Source organism: Peromyscus californicus, unplaced genomic scaffold, assembly GCF_007827085.1.
Source record: "Peromyscus californicus insignis strain IS unplaced genomic scaffold, ASM782708v3 Scaffold_20__1_contigs__length_68692818, whole genome shotgun sequence".
NCBI lineage: Eukaryota > Metazoa > Chordata > Mammalia > Rodentia > Cricetidae > Peromyscus > Peromyscus californicus.
In genome coordinates, this window is record NW_026294503.1 from 22,018,702 (window position 1) to 22,035,867 (window position 17,166).

At 43.6% G+C, this 17,166-nt stretch overlaps 1 protein-coding gene across 2 annotated transcripts in view; it reads right to left on the reverse strand.

Moving 5' to 3' along the window:
- Sntb1 (syntrophin beta 1) overlaps positions 1–16,913 on the reverse strand; it is a 252,097-nt gene extending 235,184 nt beyond the window's left edge. The window contains exons 1-2 of one of the 2 annotated variants that reach the window (XM_052747831.1): positions 16,737–16,913; positions 15,594–16,383 (exon numbers count right to left, since the gene is read on the reverse strand). In XM_052747831.1, the coding sequence (XP_052603791.1) occupies positions 15,594–16,164 (571 nt within the window). In that variant the 5' untranslated portion in view covers positions 16,165–16,383; positions 16,737–16,913. Of the gene's footprint in view, positions 1–15,593; positions 16,470–16,736 lie in introns of those variants that run through there. The other variant, XM_052747830.1, reaches the window with a different exon arrangement.
- Between the last annotated feature and the right edge of the window lie 253 nt (positions 16,914–17,166).

The window sequence follows — 17,166 nt, forward strand, 5'->3', positions numbered from 1 at the left end:
TCAATCCACAGGAGCCAGAGACACTAAACAAAAGAAAAGATGAGCTTGTCCACATAGCAATAAGTAACTCAGGTTGTTCAGCTCATACTGGAGCTTGTCACTTCCATTCACTACAGGCCCCAGCATTCCTGATGGTCTTACACATTGCTTCACCACTTTCTAGTTCATGGATGGACAGTTTCGGCCATTGCTTCTCAGTCTTGAAAACACACATGCAGACACACGCGTACACACACGAGTCACTTGGGGAGCTTTGAACTTCCTGATACCTGGAATGAGCCCCAGACTAACTGCAATTTGGATCTCTTTGGAAAAGACTTGGTCAAGCAGGGTTTTAAAGAGTCCCATGACTTGCCAAGGTGTTGGCTGGCTTTGACCAGTGCTAGAGATCTAGTCTGGTGCCTCCCAAGCCCTCCAGAGGATATGTAGCAACAATTTGGAGACATTTTTGTTTCTTAGAACTAGGAGAAAAGGATGGCACTTGCAGCTAAAAGCAAGGATACTATTAAACATACAATGATCCCTAGATGACACCCCCACAATGAAAGCCCATCTGCCCAAAATGTCACTAGTGCTGAGGTTGGGCACAGTACCTCCTCTTTCAGCCCAACTCAACCAACTTCTTTATCATTAACACCCAGGAACTGTACAATCAACTACTAACTATATCTGAAAGATTCCCTGATGTCCACATGTTCAAATAAATTAAAAAGCTAGTGTAAGTGGCCCAAAATAATGCCTCTCAAGGCTTCCCAATAACAGTATAATCAGTCTGGCCTGAACCTGCCATTTATAAATGATTTTAGATGAAAATGTAAATGTGCCTAGGGATGCGCACAATATCTCTTTCATCGTGATTTCTTCTGATCATGTTTATATTAGGAAATGAGTATGATGAAGCCCCCGAGTTAGTGTGTTGCCACCTCTGCATTCAGCATAGGGCATCTGGTTGGCAATACCTGCAGTGCTGTGCCTTGGGGCATCTTTTTGTTGAGGATATACACAGCCTTCACAGTGACACTAGCTAGAAGTACCAGAAAGTTACTATTGTCTCAGAAGTATATGCCTTAACAAAAAGGTGGGTGGAGATTTGCCAAGTTTTACCCAGCTTCCTCAGCCCCCAGGGGCCTGAGTGGGTCAGTGTGGAAATCATGTATTCATTCCCTTCATGGTCTCAGGTCCTGCTCTACTCCTAGAATTCCCTATAATTTTATCAAAAAGAAAGCTCTTGGACTTACATTCTGATCTCAGGTCCTAACTCTTGGGTGTAGCTGAAGTTTTCTTGTGTTCCGACCTGCCGGCAGTCGGGACAAATCTCCCCCACTCACACCCCCCAAGTAAACATACAGAGACTCATATAACTTATAAACTGTATGGCCATGGCAGGCTGCTTGCTATGTGTTCTTATATCTTAAATGAACCCATTTCTATAAATCTATACCTTGCCACATGGCTCGTGGCTTACCGGTATCTTACATCATGCTTCTTCTCGTGGCCGCTGGCAGTGTATCCCTGCCTCAGCCTTCCACCTCCCAGAATTCTCCTCTCTCCTTGTCCTGCCTACACTATCCTTTCTGCCTGGCTACTGACCAATCAACATTTTATTTATCAATCAATCATAGAAACATATATTCACAGCATACAGGACATCCCACAGCACTTGGGGTTCACAAAGATGGGCCATATCTCGAATATAGGAATCATTGGGTATACACAGCACACTCAAGATTGTGAAGATAGAAAAGAATTTCAAGATAACAAAGTGAATACTAGTTCAGACAAACTATCTTTGAAAAATCTATTAACATTCCTTGAGACATAAGTATAGTTATTGTACCTACAAAACAACAAGAGATGTGATGTAGAAAGGGAGCAGTCAGAGAACAAGAAATTGTTTTTAGAAGTAGAACTATATATCACAGATGAAAAAAATTGATGTAAGAGCTGTAGATAAGAATATAGCAGTCCTCCTGGGGAGGAGGCAAATAAAAATAAAGCCAGGGGTATCAGAGGGGGGAAAAAGAGGAAGATGATGACAAAAATCAGGGTTTTTTTGTGAGTCAATGCAGAGGGTCCAATATTCAACTAAATAGATTTCCACACATACAGAGCAAAGAAAATGGAGGAGAATTGCAGGAAATCACAGGAACGTGTTCTACAATTGAGGTGTAGCTTGGCAGTAGTGATGTTTTTGTAAATGGTGTCCTTATGTCTGGAGCTCTTTCTCCCTTCCCTTCCCTTCCCTTCCCTTCCCTTCCCTTCCCTTCCCTTCCCTTCCCTTCCCTTCCCTTCCCTTCCCTTCCCTTCCCTTCCCTTCCCTTCCCTTCCCTTCCCTTCCCTTCCCTTCCCTTCCCTTCCCTTCCCTTCCCTTCCCTTCCCTTCCCTTCCCTTCCCTCCTCTCCCCTTCCCTTCCCTCCTCTCCCCTTCCCTTCCCTTCCCTTTCCTCTTCTCCCCTCCCCTCCCTCCCTCCCTCCCTCCCTCCCTCCCTCCCTTCCTTCCTTCCTTCCTTCCTTCCTTTCTTTTCAACAAAATGCTTAATTATTCATAACATATTATCAATTTTGTTTATTACTTTGGATCCAAAACCCCCAATGTGTAAGCATGCATGTCCTAAAATCTTAGCACTTTATGCGCACTACTCAACTTTTCAAGCCTTGGAATTATGCTGGATACTGGCATCCTCATGTTCAGCAGTGATTTCTATACCTTCCATACCACACTTGTACCTCTCACTCACAGTTGTGGCGGAGAAACCCCAGCTTTGTCAAGATATCCCATCACAGGAGGAATGTCAAAGACTGATGTTGCAAAGTCAAATTAGGATCTTACAGGTTTATTACTGTGTTTTCCTTGAGATTCTAAAATATTCCATGACACTATTGTGAGTTGACTATACGACTTTGAATATGTATTTATAAAAAAGAAGTATAGGAGCCAAACATTTACCAATAAAAAAGTATAAAGAAATTTATTTGAAAACAAAAGGTGGCTTATCAGTTAAGAGTGATTGCTGCTCTTCCAGAAGACCTGAGTTTGGTTCTCAGAATGCATTTTGAGCAATTTGACTTGCAGCCACCTGTCACTCTAACTCCAGGGCATCTAATGCTCTCTTCTCACTTCTGCAGGTACTACATACAGGCCGTGCATGTGCGCATGCAAACATACACAAGTAAAAGTGAAATTAAGTCTTGAAAATAAAATAATTATTTGGTATGCCGCAATTTTATCACTTACTGAAGATGAAAACAGATTCAAACATACTATTGAGATATATGTGTTTATTTCTACATAAAGAATTAAATCTTTCCTGATTTGATATTTGATACTGCAAAACATAGAGCATCTTCAACATTTTTCACATATTGATGGATATTTTCATTTTATAATCATCAATGCTGAAAATGCTGATTTGCATAAATACACAGTACAAAATTGCAGGGGTATTTTTAGAGTCATTTCAGAAATTGTTAAAATTCTGTCCCAGTCTCAAGGCAAATTTATTTAAGAATTGCTATGAAACTCAGGTCAGCAACTCAATTTTAAAAATCAAACAATTTAACATAACATGATGCAAAGATGCACTAATTTGAAACGTTCATGCTGAGGGATAGATGGTAGGAAAATACTCAAGTCTTTATTTCCTGTAATTCAACCATGACATATCTGTAAGAACAGAAAACCGTATATGGTGAAAACTCTCCAATTCATAAACTACAATAGTCTCCAATCCGAGCTGACACATTCCATGCAGCATTGCCTGGGTTTGCAAGGTGTGATGGCATGTGTGGTGCACAGTGTGTATGTTATGTGGGTCAGAACCGAGGGTGCAATAAAGTTCCGTGGCACAAGATGGTAAGCATTGAAGAAACACCTCAGATTCTTCACATGTTTGGTTTAATGGATTTTTGGCTGTTGTACATTCAGAAACCTTTCACTGATACCAGATTTTCACAGCTCCCTCATTCAATGGCATGATTGACATAGAGAGTGTGACCCACAGCTTAAGAAGCTGGACCTAGCCAGGCAGTGTTGGCACACACCTTTAATCCTAGAACTCAGGAGGCAGAGACAGGTAGATCTCTGTGAGTTTGGGGCTAGCCTGGTCTCCAGACTGAGTTCCAGGACAGCCCGGGATATACAGAGAAACTCTGTCATGACAAACCAAAAAGAAAGAGCAGCAGCAGTAGCAGGAGGGGGAGGAGAAGGAGGAGGAGGAGGAGGAGGAGGAGGAGGAGGAGGAGGAGGAGGAGGAGGAGGAGGAAGAAGAAGAATTGCAGCCACAGCAGCAGCAGCAGTAGCAGATAGACCTTAGGGCACCTACCAGTGAATGAAGTTATTAAAAATTTTAGAAAAAAAAATATCATACTTGGAAACAGTAAAGTAAAAATGACATTTAAAAACCTTGCCAGAAACTACTTAAGGAAGCATTGCTAGCTTCTTTTGCATATCCCATCCATATTACCAATCCGGTGTGAGAATACTTTAGAAACCTTTTGGACATTGTCTCTAACATCTTCTTCAGGAAGCAACTGGAGAATGCATCACAGCAAAGTGAAGGAGTAAACCGAGCAGGGACAGACATAAGGGAAAGACAGGGGCAATCTGGCAGGATGGATGCACTTGCACCAAGCCAAGAAGAGGCTAGTCAGAGAGGCAGGGCCTCAGCGAGAAAGTAGAACAATATTGGCGTGATCAAAATTTTGTAAACATTGCTTGATTTGGTCTTTAGTTCTTAAGATCGGTCCGTCAAGAAATAGCAGTCTAAGTCATTCCTCAGGATATGAATGCAAAGGTACTTACACTAAATCACTACTACTACTACATGTTAACTTTCTGGCTTTTGTGTTCTGGAAACATGGGGTAGACACTAACATTCTAGGCAAGAGGGGCTGTGCGGAAATACAGTGTGAATTGTTTTAATTTAGAAGTTTTCTAAAAATGAAGCAGAGAACAGAAAGGAAGTAGAAGAATATTGCGAACAAAAGAGAAAAATCATTAACCTGGATTTCCATCACAGATGAAAGAACGCTTCAGATGGCAGTGTTTGAAATGCACGGCACTGAAGAGCCGAGCAATTACTGCTGTTTTATCTTCCTTTGCTTATGAAGCCTTGCTTTCGCCTCTTCTCTGATACGTTCCTTTCGGCTTCTGATATTCTTAATACCTTGTTTGGTCATTATGGAAATGATGTGGCAGCACTTACTCTCCTGTAATTTTAAATTATTCATGTATAAGATACATATGTAATTTATGTAAAAAAATATCTCTAGACTGGTCTCCCTTCTGAAATGTTCTGCTTTAGAAAAGCAGTATACGATTTCAACCATTGTACTAGAAAGGTGACATCTTTATAAAAATCAGCCTAGACTCCTGTCAGCAAGTGAAAGAATGAGGAAAATATAGTATATATGCACAATGGAGGTTTATTAATTGGTAAAGATTAATGAAATGCCATCTGCTTGTAACTCCAGTTCGTCACTTTAAGTAAAACAAGTGAGACTCAGAAAGAGAAATGTCACACATTACCTCTCATATGCCCAATCTATTGTCGCACCCACCCATGGGTGCATGAATGCATGGATGCATTCATACATACGTACATACATACATACATACATACATACATACATGCATGCATATGACATGAAAGCAGAATGAGTTTATTTGGGGGGAGGGTAGAAACTGGCGGGGGGATGAGAGAGAATGGTGTGGTGAAGAAAATGAGAGCAAAATACAGCAATAGGTATATATGACAATGACATAATGAAATATTATTTTGAATGCTTAAAAATACAAAATTAATTTAAAACAGCATACACACCTCCACCCCAATAAAAGACTGTTATTTTAATGCTGTTGTATCTTCACTACACATCATATTCAATAACTTCCAGTGGCCCTTTTCATGTTGCCACTGGCTTTGAGAATGTACTTTAACATCCATCTCTGGTATCTCCCAGTCACTAGGTGTTTGTGTGGGAACTTAATTCTTCCAGAAACTGTTTACAGCTACTTGTGTCAACCACCTAGGGTGCCTCTCACCCCACAACCTGAGGCCACGTTACATCACCTGCTTGACTATTTTCTGAGCACACAACAACATTGACATTGTAAGTTCAAATCTAAGAATGTATCAGAAGTGATTGGTTGTTCCAAACCTCAAAGGCGATGATAGTCTTTTATAAGCACCAAGTTTGAGATTGGCGAGTTTCATTGTCATCCCTCTCTACGGCATGGGCATGGGTTTCTTTTTCTTTTTACCCAACAGAACAGGAAAAGCCCTTTGGTGTTCAGATTTTAAGCCGTGAGCTACCCTATATGATTCATCTTAGGCAACTTTTTCTTTCTTATAGAAGGGCAAACATGATACATCTTCTATTGGGTGGCCTCTTGGATTCCATAAAATACAATACTATCTAGTAGAATAAAAAGCAGAAATATAAACATTGGTTTAACAGCAGTTATATAAATACATTCATATAAAATTGGCATAAAACAGCTACATGCATTGTAAGTTTCAGTAAAACTTTCTTTTTGGTGATAAAATATTCCTGTTTCTATAATTTTTGAAGTCTGAATTTTGCTGTATAGGGTAAATCCTGTTGGCTTTCTTTTTATAAAACCCCTCTCTATGTGTTCCTGAATGATGCTGTAAATCAGCATTCCAGTGCAGACCCCACAGTTTCCCAGTCAATACCACAGCAGCCTGCACTGTGGACTGGCTGGTGGAGAATATGAAGTTACTAAAACTCATCAACTGCATAAGCTTGTGTGAGCTTGGGTCCCTTCACAGTGTGAACTCTCACTTGGCATCTGTTACATCAGCCATTCGTAGCTTATACTTGCAACAGAATTTACCTGGTATGTAACTAATCTCTTTAACTTAGACTATTGAACTCTATCTGAAAATAATACTTGGATAAACACGTGACAGATGTGACATTCAGCTGGCAATCATTTGCTCTTTATTAAGCTCTAGGGAATGGGTTAACTGCGTTCCACACAGACTCATTTTATCCTTCACGACAAATCAAAGAGTAAAATTTTACTGGTTGGGAAATTGAGAATTATTGTTAAGTATCTTGAGTGGACTCACACAGCCAAAGAGCAGTAGGATACGAATTTAAGCCTAGACAGAGTAAACTTAAGGCCTGACCTCCAAACCACAGACTAGATAAAAACAAAACTCAACAAAACAAAACAAAAAAAACTGAGGGAGAGAAAGAGACCATCGAACACTGATACAAGTAAACTGGACTTCAGCACAGTAGCAATCAGCAACCAGTCAAGTTTTTGGACAAATCTTCCCACACTTATCAGAATGCTACAATGACTCTTAAAGCCACAGGATGAGCAGTAGTTTAAAAAAATATTGAGAGTAAGCATGGGTCATCACTTTATTTTCCATTACAAGTCCTCTGAATCTGGAACTTTTCCATCCTGTCTAGCCCATTTTGAGAGTGAGGCTCATTTGCATGGGTCTGTTAGGACTTTGATTTCCTAGTGAGTAATATATATTTCCGCTTAGGTCTCACTCTGCAGGCCAGAGCTAAAGGCAAGTACTATTATAGATCAAGGCCAGTGAAGTGGGTAATGAGGTTTGGTATATAAAACGCTTGGTATAAATGCAAGGGGACTTCTGGCTTTTCTTTAACATTAACTGCTTTGAGATGCATCATTTAAAATAGAATGCTTAGTAGGCCAGTAGCTGTTGGAGAATAATTTTCCTTCACTAAGCAGACCACTGGAAGCTTCTGCAAGATACCTTTCACAAACACAGAGCTGTGTGCAGGGAGTTATTTTTAATGTGAACTCCATGGGGTGACGGCTAAAACACATAGTTGAACACGAAGAACATTACCCACTGCTGCAGAAGTAAAGGACAGAAGAGCCGCTCAAGTCAGCTTCATAAAGGAATATGGTCTGAATCCTCAGGCTGACACATAAGCTCAAAAAAGAAGCAGTTAAAATACCCAGGCCGACATTTCATCTCCCCAGGTTGAAGGCATTCTTACATATTCAGACTCGTGGGCCCCACACAGAGGGAAGGGGGAGAAAGGTGGTTATAAATACAACATTAAAAGATTAATTACATTTCCCCTGTAACGTTTAAGATCATATCTGACTCTGTGTTCTTCAGCTGTCTGTAGAGATTGGGCTGTGTTGAGTAAGAGCTTTCTGGCCTATAAAGACACTCCTTTATTGGGGATGGGGCCAGGCAGAGTGTTATTCACTGTAACATAGCAGTGTGAGTGGTGGGTGAAGGGAGTCATAAAGAAGTGTTTATAACCCCCTAGTTCCCTCCTTCCTCCCCCTCTCTTTTCCATTTCTTCTTTTTTTTCTCTCCTTTCTCTCCCATTCCATTTTTTTCTTCTATTTCCTCTTCTTCCTTTCTACCCATCTCCACTTCTGTTATTTTCTCTCAAACACATTTTAATAGACTAATGTGTGCCAGGCACTACTCTGGTGTCTTATTGGTTTTCATAGGAATTCGGGCCAGTTTGTTATTGTAAGCCCAGCCACATCACAGTCAACCTTCAATATCCCGATTTCTTTAGGTCCCTGTAATCAGGCCTCAGGCTGACATCTCTCTAGCTTTCTTCTGCCAGGGCATAATTTCTAGAGCTTGTTTAGTGTGCGCCGGGTTGAGCTCAGGAACCGTCAGATAATCAAATTAGAAACTCCATCACTTCACAAAATAACATGAGTTAAGTCACCACTCTCCAGCATCTCTAGTTCTTCCTAGGGAACCAAAGGGACTTTTAATATTAGCCTAACTATCCTTTGACAGTTGACCTGATCATAAATTCATAGTGTGAGCAAAGCTACTCTTCTGACCCAGGCTCAGCTTGCGAGAATGATCCTAGCTGTAGTTAAGGTGGGAAGTGGAGCATCAGTGCTTATGGGTTGACTGTGGAAGCTGGTTCAGTCCTCCAAAGGCATGACAGCCTTGGAGCATGTGTCTGGGTCCTCTTTTTGAAATGCAAAACTGAGTGTGACATTTAACTCCAGTGTGAAGTCCACCCAGTTCTCTAAAATCCCCTAACTCTCTATCTCTAAGGTCTGAAGGTCATACTCTGAACTCTTGGCCATATCGAACTACAGCTGATACACAAGCTCCTTGGGGGTTTTCCTTTAAGGATTTGCCTTGTGCAACCCTCCCTAAAGATAGTCTAGGTGATCTTCTCATGAGGTACCATGGCATCTCATCATGGCTCGAAGGCAGAACTCCTCTTCCCTGTAAGAATCGGCACTGTCTGTGTCTGGTACTACTAAACTAGTTGTTAGCGGATAAATATGCAAATGAATGCAAATTTCTGTTGCAGCAATGGAGAAAGGGATTATTTACAAAAGTGGAGGACAGTCTCCAAAGGCAATTTGGATATTCTCCCACAGTGCAACTTCAGCAATTAATTTGACCAGAAAAATAGTGCCCCTCCTCAAAGATGCCTCCACCCTCATCTCCAGAGCCCGTGAACAAGTCACCAGCCATGGCAAAGAGGAATGAAGGTTGAAAATGGAACTAAGGTTGCTAACAGTTGACCTTAAAACAGAGAGGTCTTCATGGACCATCTCTGTGTAACCAGATGGTCACAAGTGTCCTTGAAACGGAAGAAGGCAGAGAAGTGATGGGAATGATGTGAGAAGGACTCATCCTGCCATCAGAGGCATTAAGAAGAAGGGGAGATCAAAAGCCAAGACATATGGGCAGTCTCTAGAAAGGCACGGAGACAGATTCTCTGTTAAGGTCTTCAGAAAGGAAAGCAAGCAGGCATACCTGGTTTTAGCTTCCATAGACCTATGCCAAATTTCTGACTTTAAAAAAAATGGTAAAATTGGGGACTGGAGAAATGGCTCAAAGGGTGAAGAGTGTGTGCTGTTTTTGTAGAGACTTGTTTAGTTCCTAGCACCCATGTGACAGCTCACAACAGTCTATAACTTGAGTTCCAGGAGATTCAACACCTTCTAGACTCTCTATACACCAGGCACAATTATGGGACACATGCATACATGCACACCAATCATCCATACATGCAGGCTCAGCACACATATACATAAAAAATATCTTTTTTACACTGTAAGATTACAAATTTTGAGTTGGCAAGATGGTTCAGCAGGTCAAGGTACCAGAGTCCAAGCCAAATGACCTGAATTCAGTCCTTGAGACACACGTGTTAGAAGAAGAGAGCAGACTACTGCAAGATGTCTTCTGACCTCTATCCATGAGCAGTGGCATGAAGATACACACAGAAACAAAGAAAAACTTTTTAAATTGTAATAATATTATGAATTTGTGTTCCTTTACTCACCAAGGTTTCTTGTAACTTATTAGCAACAAGATAGCAGATAAGAAAGTGGAAGACCTAATTAAAAACGTCCTCACACCTCTTGCAACTTTACTCTCCTAATCAACGAGTTGGGGGTGAATCATCCCTAATCTGCTTATCTCCTAAGGCTGTTTATGAGATCCAAAGCTGTAAAGCCTTGCTTGAATGCAATTCAGCAGTAACTCATTGTGTGTCTTCTGCAAGACACATAACTGTAAAACAGGGATATTAATAGTATCACTTTATTGTGAAGATCTGAGTTAATCCACATAAAGTGCTAAGAAGGGTGTGTGGCATCTTGCCGTGTGTGTATTAGCTATTGCTGCATAGGCAAAGGAATTTCAGAAAGGTTGGGTATGTGATGAGATGGCATGGGCACTGTGAAAGAGCACTGATTCTCAAGGAAGAGGATGTGCTGCAGACCCTTTCCAGTTGCAGTCAGAAATGCACAGAGGCATTTTAGTAATCAAGTGCCACATGACTGGTGTTCAGTTACGGAAACCAAGGATCACAGATGTCCTGGGTAGTTTCTCACAGTGAAAGACTTTTCTAGACCCTGAATGATACCATGCATGCCTCTCCATCTTCAGTTGTAGATTTGACAAAATGGGTTCAATGAAAACAAAACGAAACAAAAAATAATGGTATCCAAAGACCTATAGTGTACTCATAAAGTGTTCAAAAATAAGAGCCAAGCTAATTGCTGTGAAGACATACAATGACTAAGGCAACTTATAAAAGAAAGCATTTTATTCAGAGGCTTGCTTACAGTTTCAGAGGATGAGCCCATGAGTATCATGATAAGGAGCAAGGTAGCAGGCATGGAACTGCAGCAGTAGCTAAGAACTTACATCTTATCCACAAGCATGAGGCAGAGAGAGAATTATCTGAGAATGAAGTGGAGTTGTGAAAGCTCAAATCCTGCCCCCAGTGACACATCTCCTGTAACAAGACCACACATTCTAATCCTTCCCCCAAACAGGGGACCAAACACTCAAATATATTACCCTATAAGGGTCATTCTCCTTCAAACCACCACACTTAACAAAGTAAAATTCTTAAAGTTTGGATTTGTTTCCAGTCCCCCCAGAAAAACCACCACCTATTTGTAGCTCACAACTTTTTGTCCCACCGTCCTTACTCCCATCACCAGAGAAGATAATTACAGAGTGACTTCCCAAATGAGCTCTGTTTCACTCACTCCTGGAAGCACAGCTCATAGAGGAGCTTCTGGGCACAGTTTTTGTCAAGAACCATCCTTGGCATTTTCCTTTGAGTTGTTTTGTTTTCCTGGTCCAGTTCCATGGGGACCCTTTCAACAAGTGTTTTTTTTTTTTTTTTTTTTTTCCGTCTACTCTGCCTCCATACTTTAACACAAAACTTCCAGAAACTCATCTCCTCTATCTTGAAAAAATTATGGATGAATTATTTGATTGTTGCTTCAGCTACTAAAATGCTGACACATTTCATTACAGTTTTACTAATCCACTAAAGACAAAGGCTGGGAATATGGTAGTTCAGTTGGTAAACTGCTTGCCTGTTAGCATGATGTCCTGAGTTCAGTTTCCCAGTACCCAGGTAAAAAGCTGGGGATGGCAGACACTTGCATAATTCCCGTGGTGAGAAGGCAGAGACATGAGGATCCCTGGAACTCACAGGTTAGTCAGTCATGGAAAATCAGTGAGTTAAGGTTCAGAGATGGAGCCTGTCTCAAAAACTATAGTGGAGAGTCACTGAGGAACAGAACTGATGTTGAACTCTTGCTTATACACATATACATATACATGACACACATACATTCATACACACACACTATAACCAAACTCAATTAAACAACAACAATAATAAAGGTATTCCTTGCATCCAGAACTGCCCAGGATGTCTATGCAGGCATGTCCTGCCCAACAACACAGGGTTTTGGTCACATTGTAGTCTACATGAATGATGCCTTTGGGGAATGTAGGGTTCCACATTACATGGTGGCATGCGGGGTATCCGCCTCCTCTCTTTAAAATGAGAAATACGTTCATATTGGAAAATTTTCTGATCTTAATTCTAATGAGTACTCAGTTAACACATTGCTTACTTGCTATGGCTGATTTACAATTTAAATTAGACTTGGAGTTTGCACTCCTGGTTGGCCATGTGTTCAACTTTGATTTGTAGAGTTCTGTTCTCTCCTAGCAGCTTTCTTTTGATAGTGAGATGCTTGGTGTATTTGATTTAGAAAACCACACCCTTATTCTTGTCTCTCCCATCTGAGTTTACTGCACAATTGCTGTTTCCTGCTCAGGGAAGAGGTGGGGAATGGGCCAGGAACCCAGTGACTTTCATTGGTTCAAGTACATGGTTCCCTGGTGAAGCTCAGACCATCAGCTTTACCTAGAGGTTACTTGACCTTGGAAATCAGATAGACTTGGATCCCTCCTAGCTATGCTGTCATTGCTTTAGGTGGATAACATAACACTTTAGTTTTTTTTTTTTTTAGGAAAGTGAACAACAACAGTATTGGCCTCATGGTGTCGCCAAGCAGATGAGAGCAGAACCTGCTCCAGGAATGTTAGCTACTGTAAGTCTCTTTCCCAGGTTATATGTAATGCCTGTGGCTTCTGGAAGAATGCTCTCTCAGCATTAGAGTTTTGGTGCAGATAGATAGATAGGTAGGTAGACAGGTGGACAGACAGATAGACAGATAGATAGTATGATTGACAGAGATAGATGGAGATAGATATTAGAAATCAAGAGCCAAAATAATTCCTTCCCTAACAAAATCCAATTAAGAAAAATAAGATGGACCCCCCCCCCATCTTGAAGGGGCATTCCATCTCCATTTCATTTGAACTGCACAAATGCAGAGAGAGTGCTTGTGTGTCCCCTTATTCTCCTTGTTGCACAACGTCACCCTGTGAAGTACAGAGGTGACACTTTCCTTACTCTCACGTTGCACAAGAAGACCCTGAAACTCTGCTCGGTTATGAGAATTTCAAAAGCCGCGGAGGCGGTTTTAATAAGCCTCTTCCCTGGAAATCCTTGCTTTACACCAAATGACAAAGAAGAGGGTTGTGCCCTTTGGGTGGAGGGTATGGGACCACTACCACCTCAGTGGGTGCCATGAATGACAATAAGCATTTGGCTTCAGAGAAGAGGCACTGGGTTTGCGGGCTGAGGGTAAAGCTCAGCCATAGAATGTTAGCCTAGAATGTGCACGTCACAGGGCTCCAACTTTGTCCAGCTAGATGAGGTGGGAAGGAAGGAAGGAAGATGTGGTCAAGAGAGGGCGTTGTTTGAAGTCATACTTTCTTCCATGGGCAGTTCTTATTAGCTGCCAACTACTGAAGAATTGGGCTAGGGATGCCTAGGAGACCCCAGGTCTCCCCTAGGTGTTCTGACTGTAACACAGGATGCAGTGTTCTTTAGAATGTCACTGGAGAGTTCTTTACAGAATGCATTTTCCAGTTCTCTTTAAGAAGTATACAACCCTTTCACAGACAGACAGACACACACACACACACACACACACACACACACACCCCTTTTCCTAAGTTTATTTTCAACTCTAGGGAGTCACTTTTTTCTCCTCTTTTGGTGTAAGAGTCATTTTGAACCTTCTTGCCAAGTTACTATGCATTAAATTGAAATCAAAGACAGGAATAAGGGATGGTGTAAGGGGCAGTGCCTGCAGTAAAATATGAGCTGTCTTTCTCATCTCCTCCCTCCAGGTTTTCAGTAAGGATCACAAACTAAGCAGGTGCCCAGCAGCTTACAGTCCAGACTACACTCTCACCAGATCCTACCTGTCCCTTGTCACCCCAACCAAACACACTTGATCAAGAATTTTTTTTTCCTGTTTACTTATGTTAATCATCAAGCCAAAACCAAATAGCCTTCTACTTTCTGGAATTGGAGGGGGGCAATTAAATCTGAAGACATTACAAATCCTCCAGACAAACAAACAACAACAACAAAAAGCCTCTTTGTGTTCCGGGCCATGAAGCTGCATCAGCTGTCACACGTAAGGAAAGTTGAGTTTCCCAGTGTCACACACCAGCACCACCGTGAACAGGGAACCGATTACATCTTAATTTAAGGGCTTAAGTCAATCACCAAGTCTAGGTTGGAATACTGTCTCAATAGGTGAGTTCCTTTATTTACTCACCCTTCGTATGTGCCATTGGACACCCAAGCTTTGGAGAGCCCCCTATCTAAATAAAAGACCTCCAAACAACCCAATCTGTAGTTAAGAGGAAGCTGAGAAAATCGATGAAAATGTCCCACAATGTTAGCGCAGGTGAAAGTGTCCAAAGAGCTACAGAGAAGGAGAAACCTATCTGGGGAAAAGGAAACTGCCGAGTTCCTTCTTCCCCCATATTGCCACATGTAGGGAAACTGGCACTTCCTATTCCATGTCCATTGGTTGATTATAGGGTTGAAGACACCAGATCTTCAGAGATAGTTTCTAAGGTTCTTCACATTCATGAACAGGGAATACTGTTTACAAATGCAGAGTCAATTTCACACTACTCTGGGAGACACAAGCAGAAAGAAACATTTCACCAGCTCTCCACCCAGAGGAACCTGGAATCTGGACTGACCGGCTGAACACCCTGCTGGGGAAGTGAACTTGTGCCTAAATCTGCAACATCTTTCCCAGCCTTTGGCACTACTCAAAACTGCACAGCCTCACGGACTCTCCAGCCGGAGGGAAGGGAAGTGGAGAAGCATGGTTGAGGTTAGCATTCAAACACTGCCACCTCTCTCTGGCTTCTTTACCTTCAAATCTTCACGGCTGGATTGCCCAGGCTGTGAAAACTGTGCCGAAGTAGAAAAGTCCCAGAGCTGCCATGAGTCAGTGGCCTTGCTTTGCAATGTGGGCAGATGCAAATCCCGTCTACTCTCCATTTCCCGTCCCCCTCCCCAGAATCTACATTTCACTTGGATTGTCCGCAGCTTTTAAAAACATAAATAAAATGAAACCAGGCGCACCTTTAAGTATGAAGCCTCTAACACCGTGCACTAAAGCACTCCATTCAAGCCAAGAAAACGTAGGCAATCTAGTCTTAGTACAGCACCCTGGGTCAGAGTCAGGGTGGAGATGAGTTGCCCCCAGGTGGTAAAAGTTGTCAAAAGTCTATGCCCGCCACTGCCTTTGCGAAAATATAGGCACCACGGAGTCCTGCAGGGCGAGTGGCCCAGTGTGAGTGTGCAGATGGGCAGAGGAGTAGGTGCGTGCTGCGGGGTAAGGCCCGCACCGCATTAACCCCTTACCTTCCAGCAGTACTTCCTTGCCTGCGCGCTTCAGCGCTTGCACAGCCTCATCATGGGTGGCGTCCCGCAGGTCTGCTCCGTTCACGGACAGGATGGCATCGCCCACATACAGGGCTTGGGTCTGATCCGCTGCCAGCCCCTTGAAGATCTTACTGATGAGTATGGGCATCTTGTTTTCCTTGCCCCCTTTGATGCTAATGCCCAGCCCGCCCAGCTCCTGCTTCAGCACCTTCACGCCCCTCTTCTGGTTTGAGATGGACTCAGGCACCTGCTCCGGGAGATCGGTGAAGGCTGTGCGGACCCCGGCGGGAGAGTCCGGGGGTTGTGTGACACCAGTGCCCGGGTGTCCAGTCCCGGAGCCCCTGCAGAACGAGCCATTGGTGGCAGTCCCTATGCCGTTGTACGCTGCAGCGCCCTCCTCGCAGCTCAACACCAGGGCGTCCTCGCTCAAGTTCACCAGAACTTTATGCCAACGATCCCGCACCAAAACTTCCAGCAGTCCGCTCCGCTGCGCCCGGCCGCCTCCCCCGCCAGCCGGCGCAGCCACCGCCGCCGCCGCCGCTACCGCCATCTTTCCAGCATTCTTAAAATGCCATGTGATTGCAAACGGGGGGGAAAAGTGGAGAAGGGGTGCGGGTGGGAGGACGCGGGTCACCGGGGTGCGGGAGAAGCAAACGCCCCGCAGCGCGCACTCAGGACTCCACTTCCCGTGTTCGCGGCCGCGCTGGGCGCCAGTTGGCAGCTGCTGAACTGGTTCCCCCTCGCCTGATCCTGGGCGGGGTGGAGCAACCTAAAAGAAGAAGGAGAGCCCTCGACAGGGGAGGAGGGAAAAAAAAAAAAAGCCAGCTGCCAGTTGCAAAACCCCAAACTGAGAGGAGCCGCGGAGGCGCCAAGTGCGGTGGAGAATCGGTAGGAGGAGGCAAGGGCGGGGACCCGGGGCCCCAGCCGCTCACCTGTTCGGCCACCACCGCAGCGTCACACTCCCACGTCGCCCTGCTGCTGGCTCAGACCCGGCTGTCTCAGTTCTCTGTTGTACCTTGCCGCGGCTCCCCCAAACCTACCAGGTCCTGGGCCGCTACACCCACCCCTCAGCCTACCCCTTTTTTTCTCAACCCTCCATGCCCAGTGGGCCCCCACGCTCACCTTTGCTGGGCGCGCGTTCTGCCCCTGTGTCCTCACTCAATTCTCTTCGGTTAACTTCCCTCCGTCCTCTGTCAGCTGTTTGGAGACCCACGTCTTCCTCAAACCAAAGCTTCTCTGCCTCTACTCAGTTCTTGCTTGTTTCTCCTTTCCCTTCGGACCTGGGGAGGAAGGAAACCGCAGAGAGAGGTTCTAGGCTGGGCCAGAAGCCAGAGGAAAACTGTCACAGGAGCACAGAATGAAGTCTCATTAAGTCTGAGAACCCCTGTCCTACTAGTCAATGCATGGGGTCTTTAGGGAGTCTGAAGATGGGAGCTTTCCGTACCAACCCTGAGTTTCCACAGGGGTCCTCATTTCCAGGACAAGCATCTAACTCAATCTCCTTTCTGTGCTTTGCTCCAAGCTCCCTCAACCCCTCTGCCAGCCCATATGG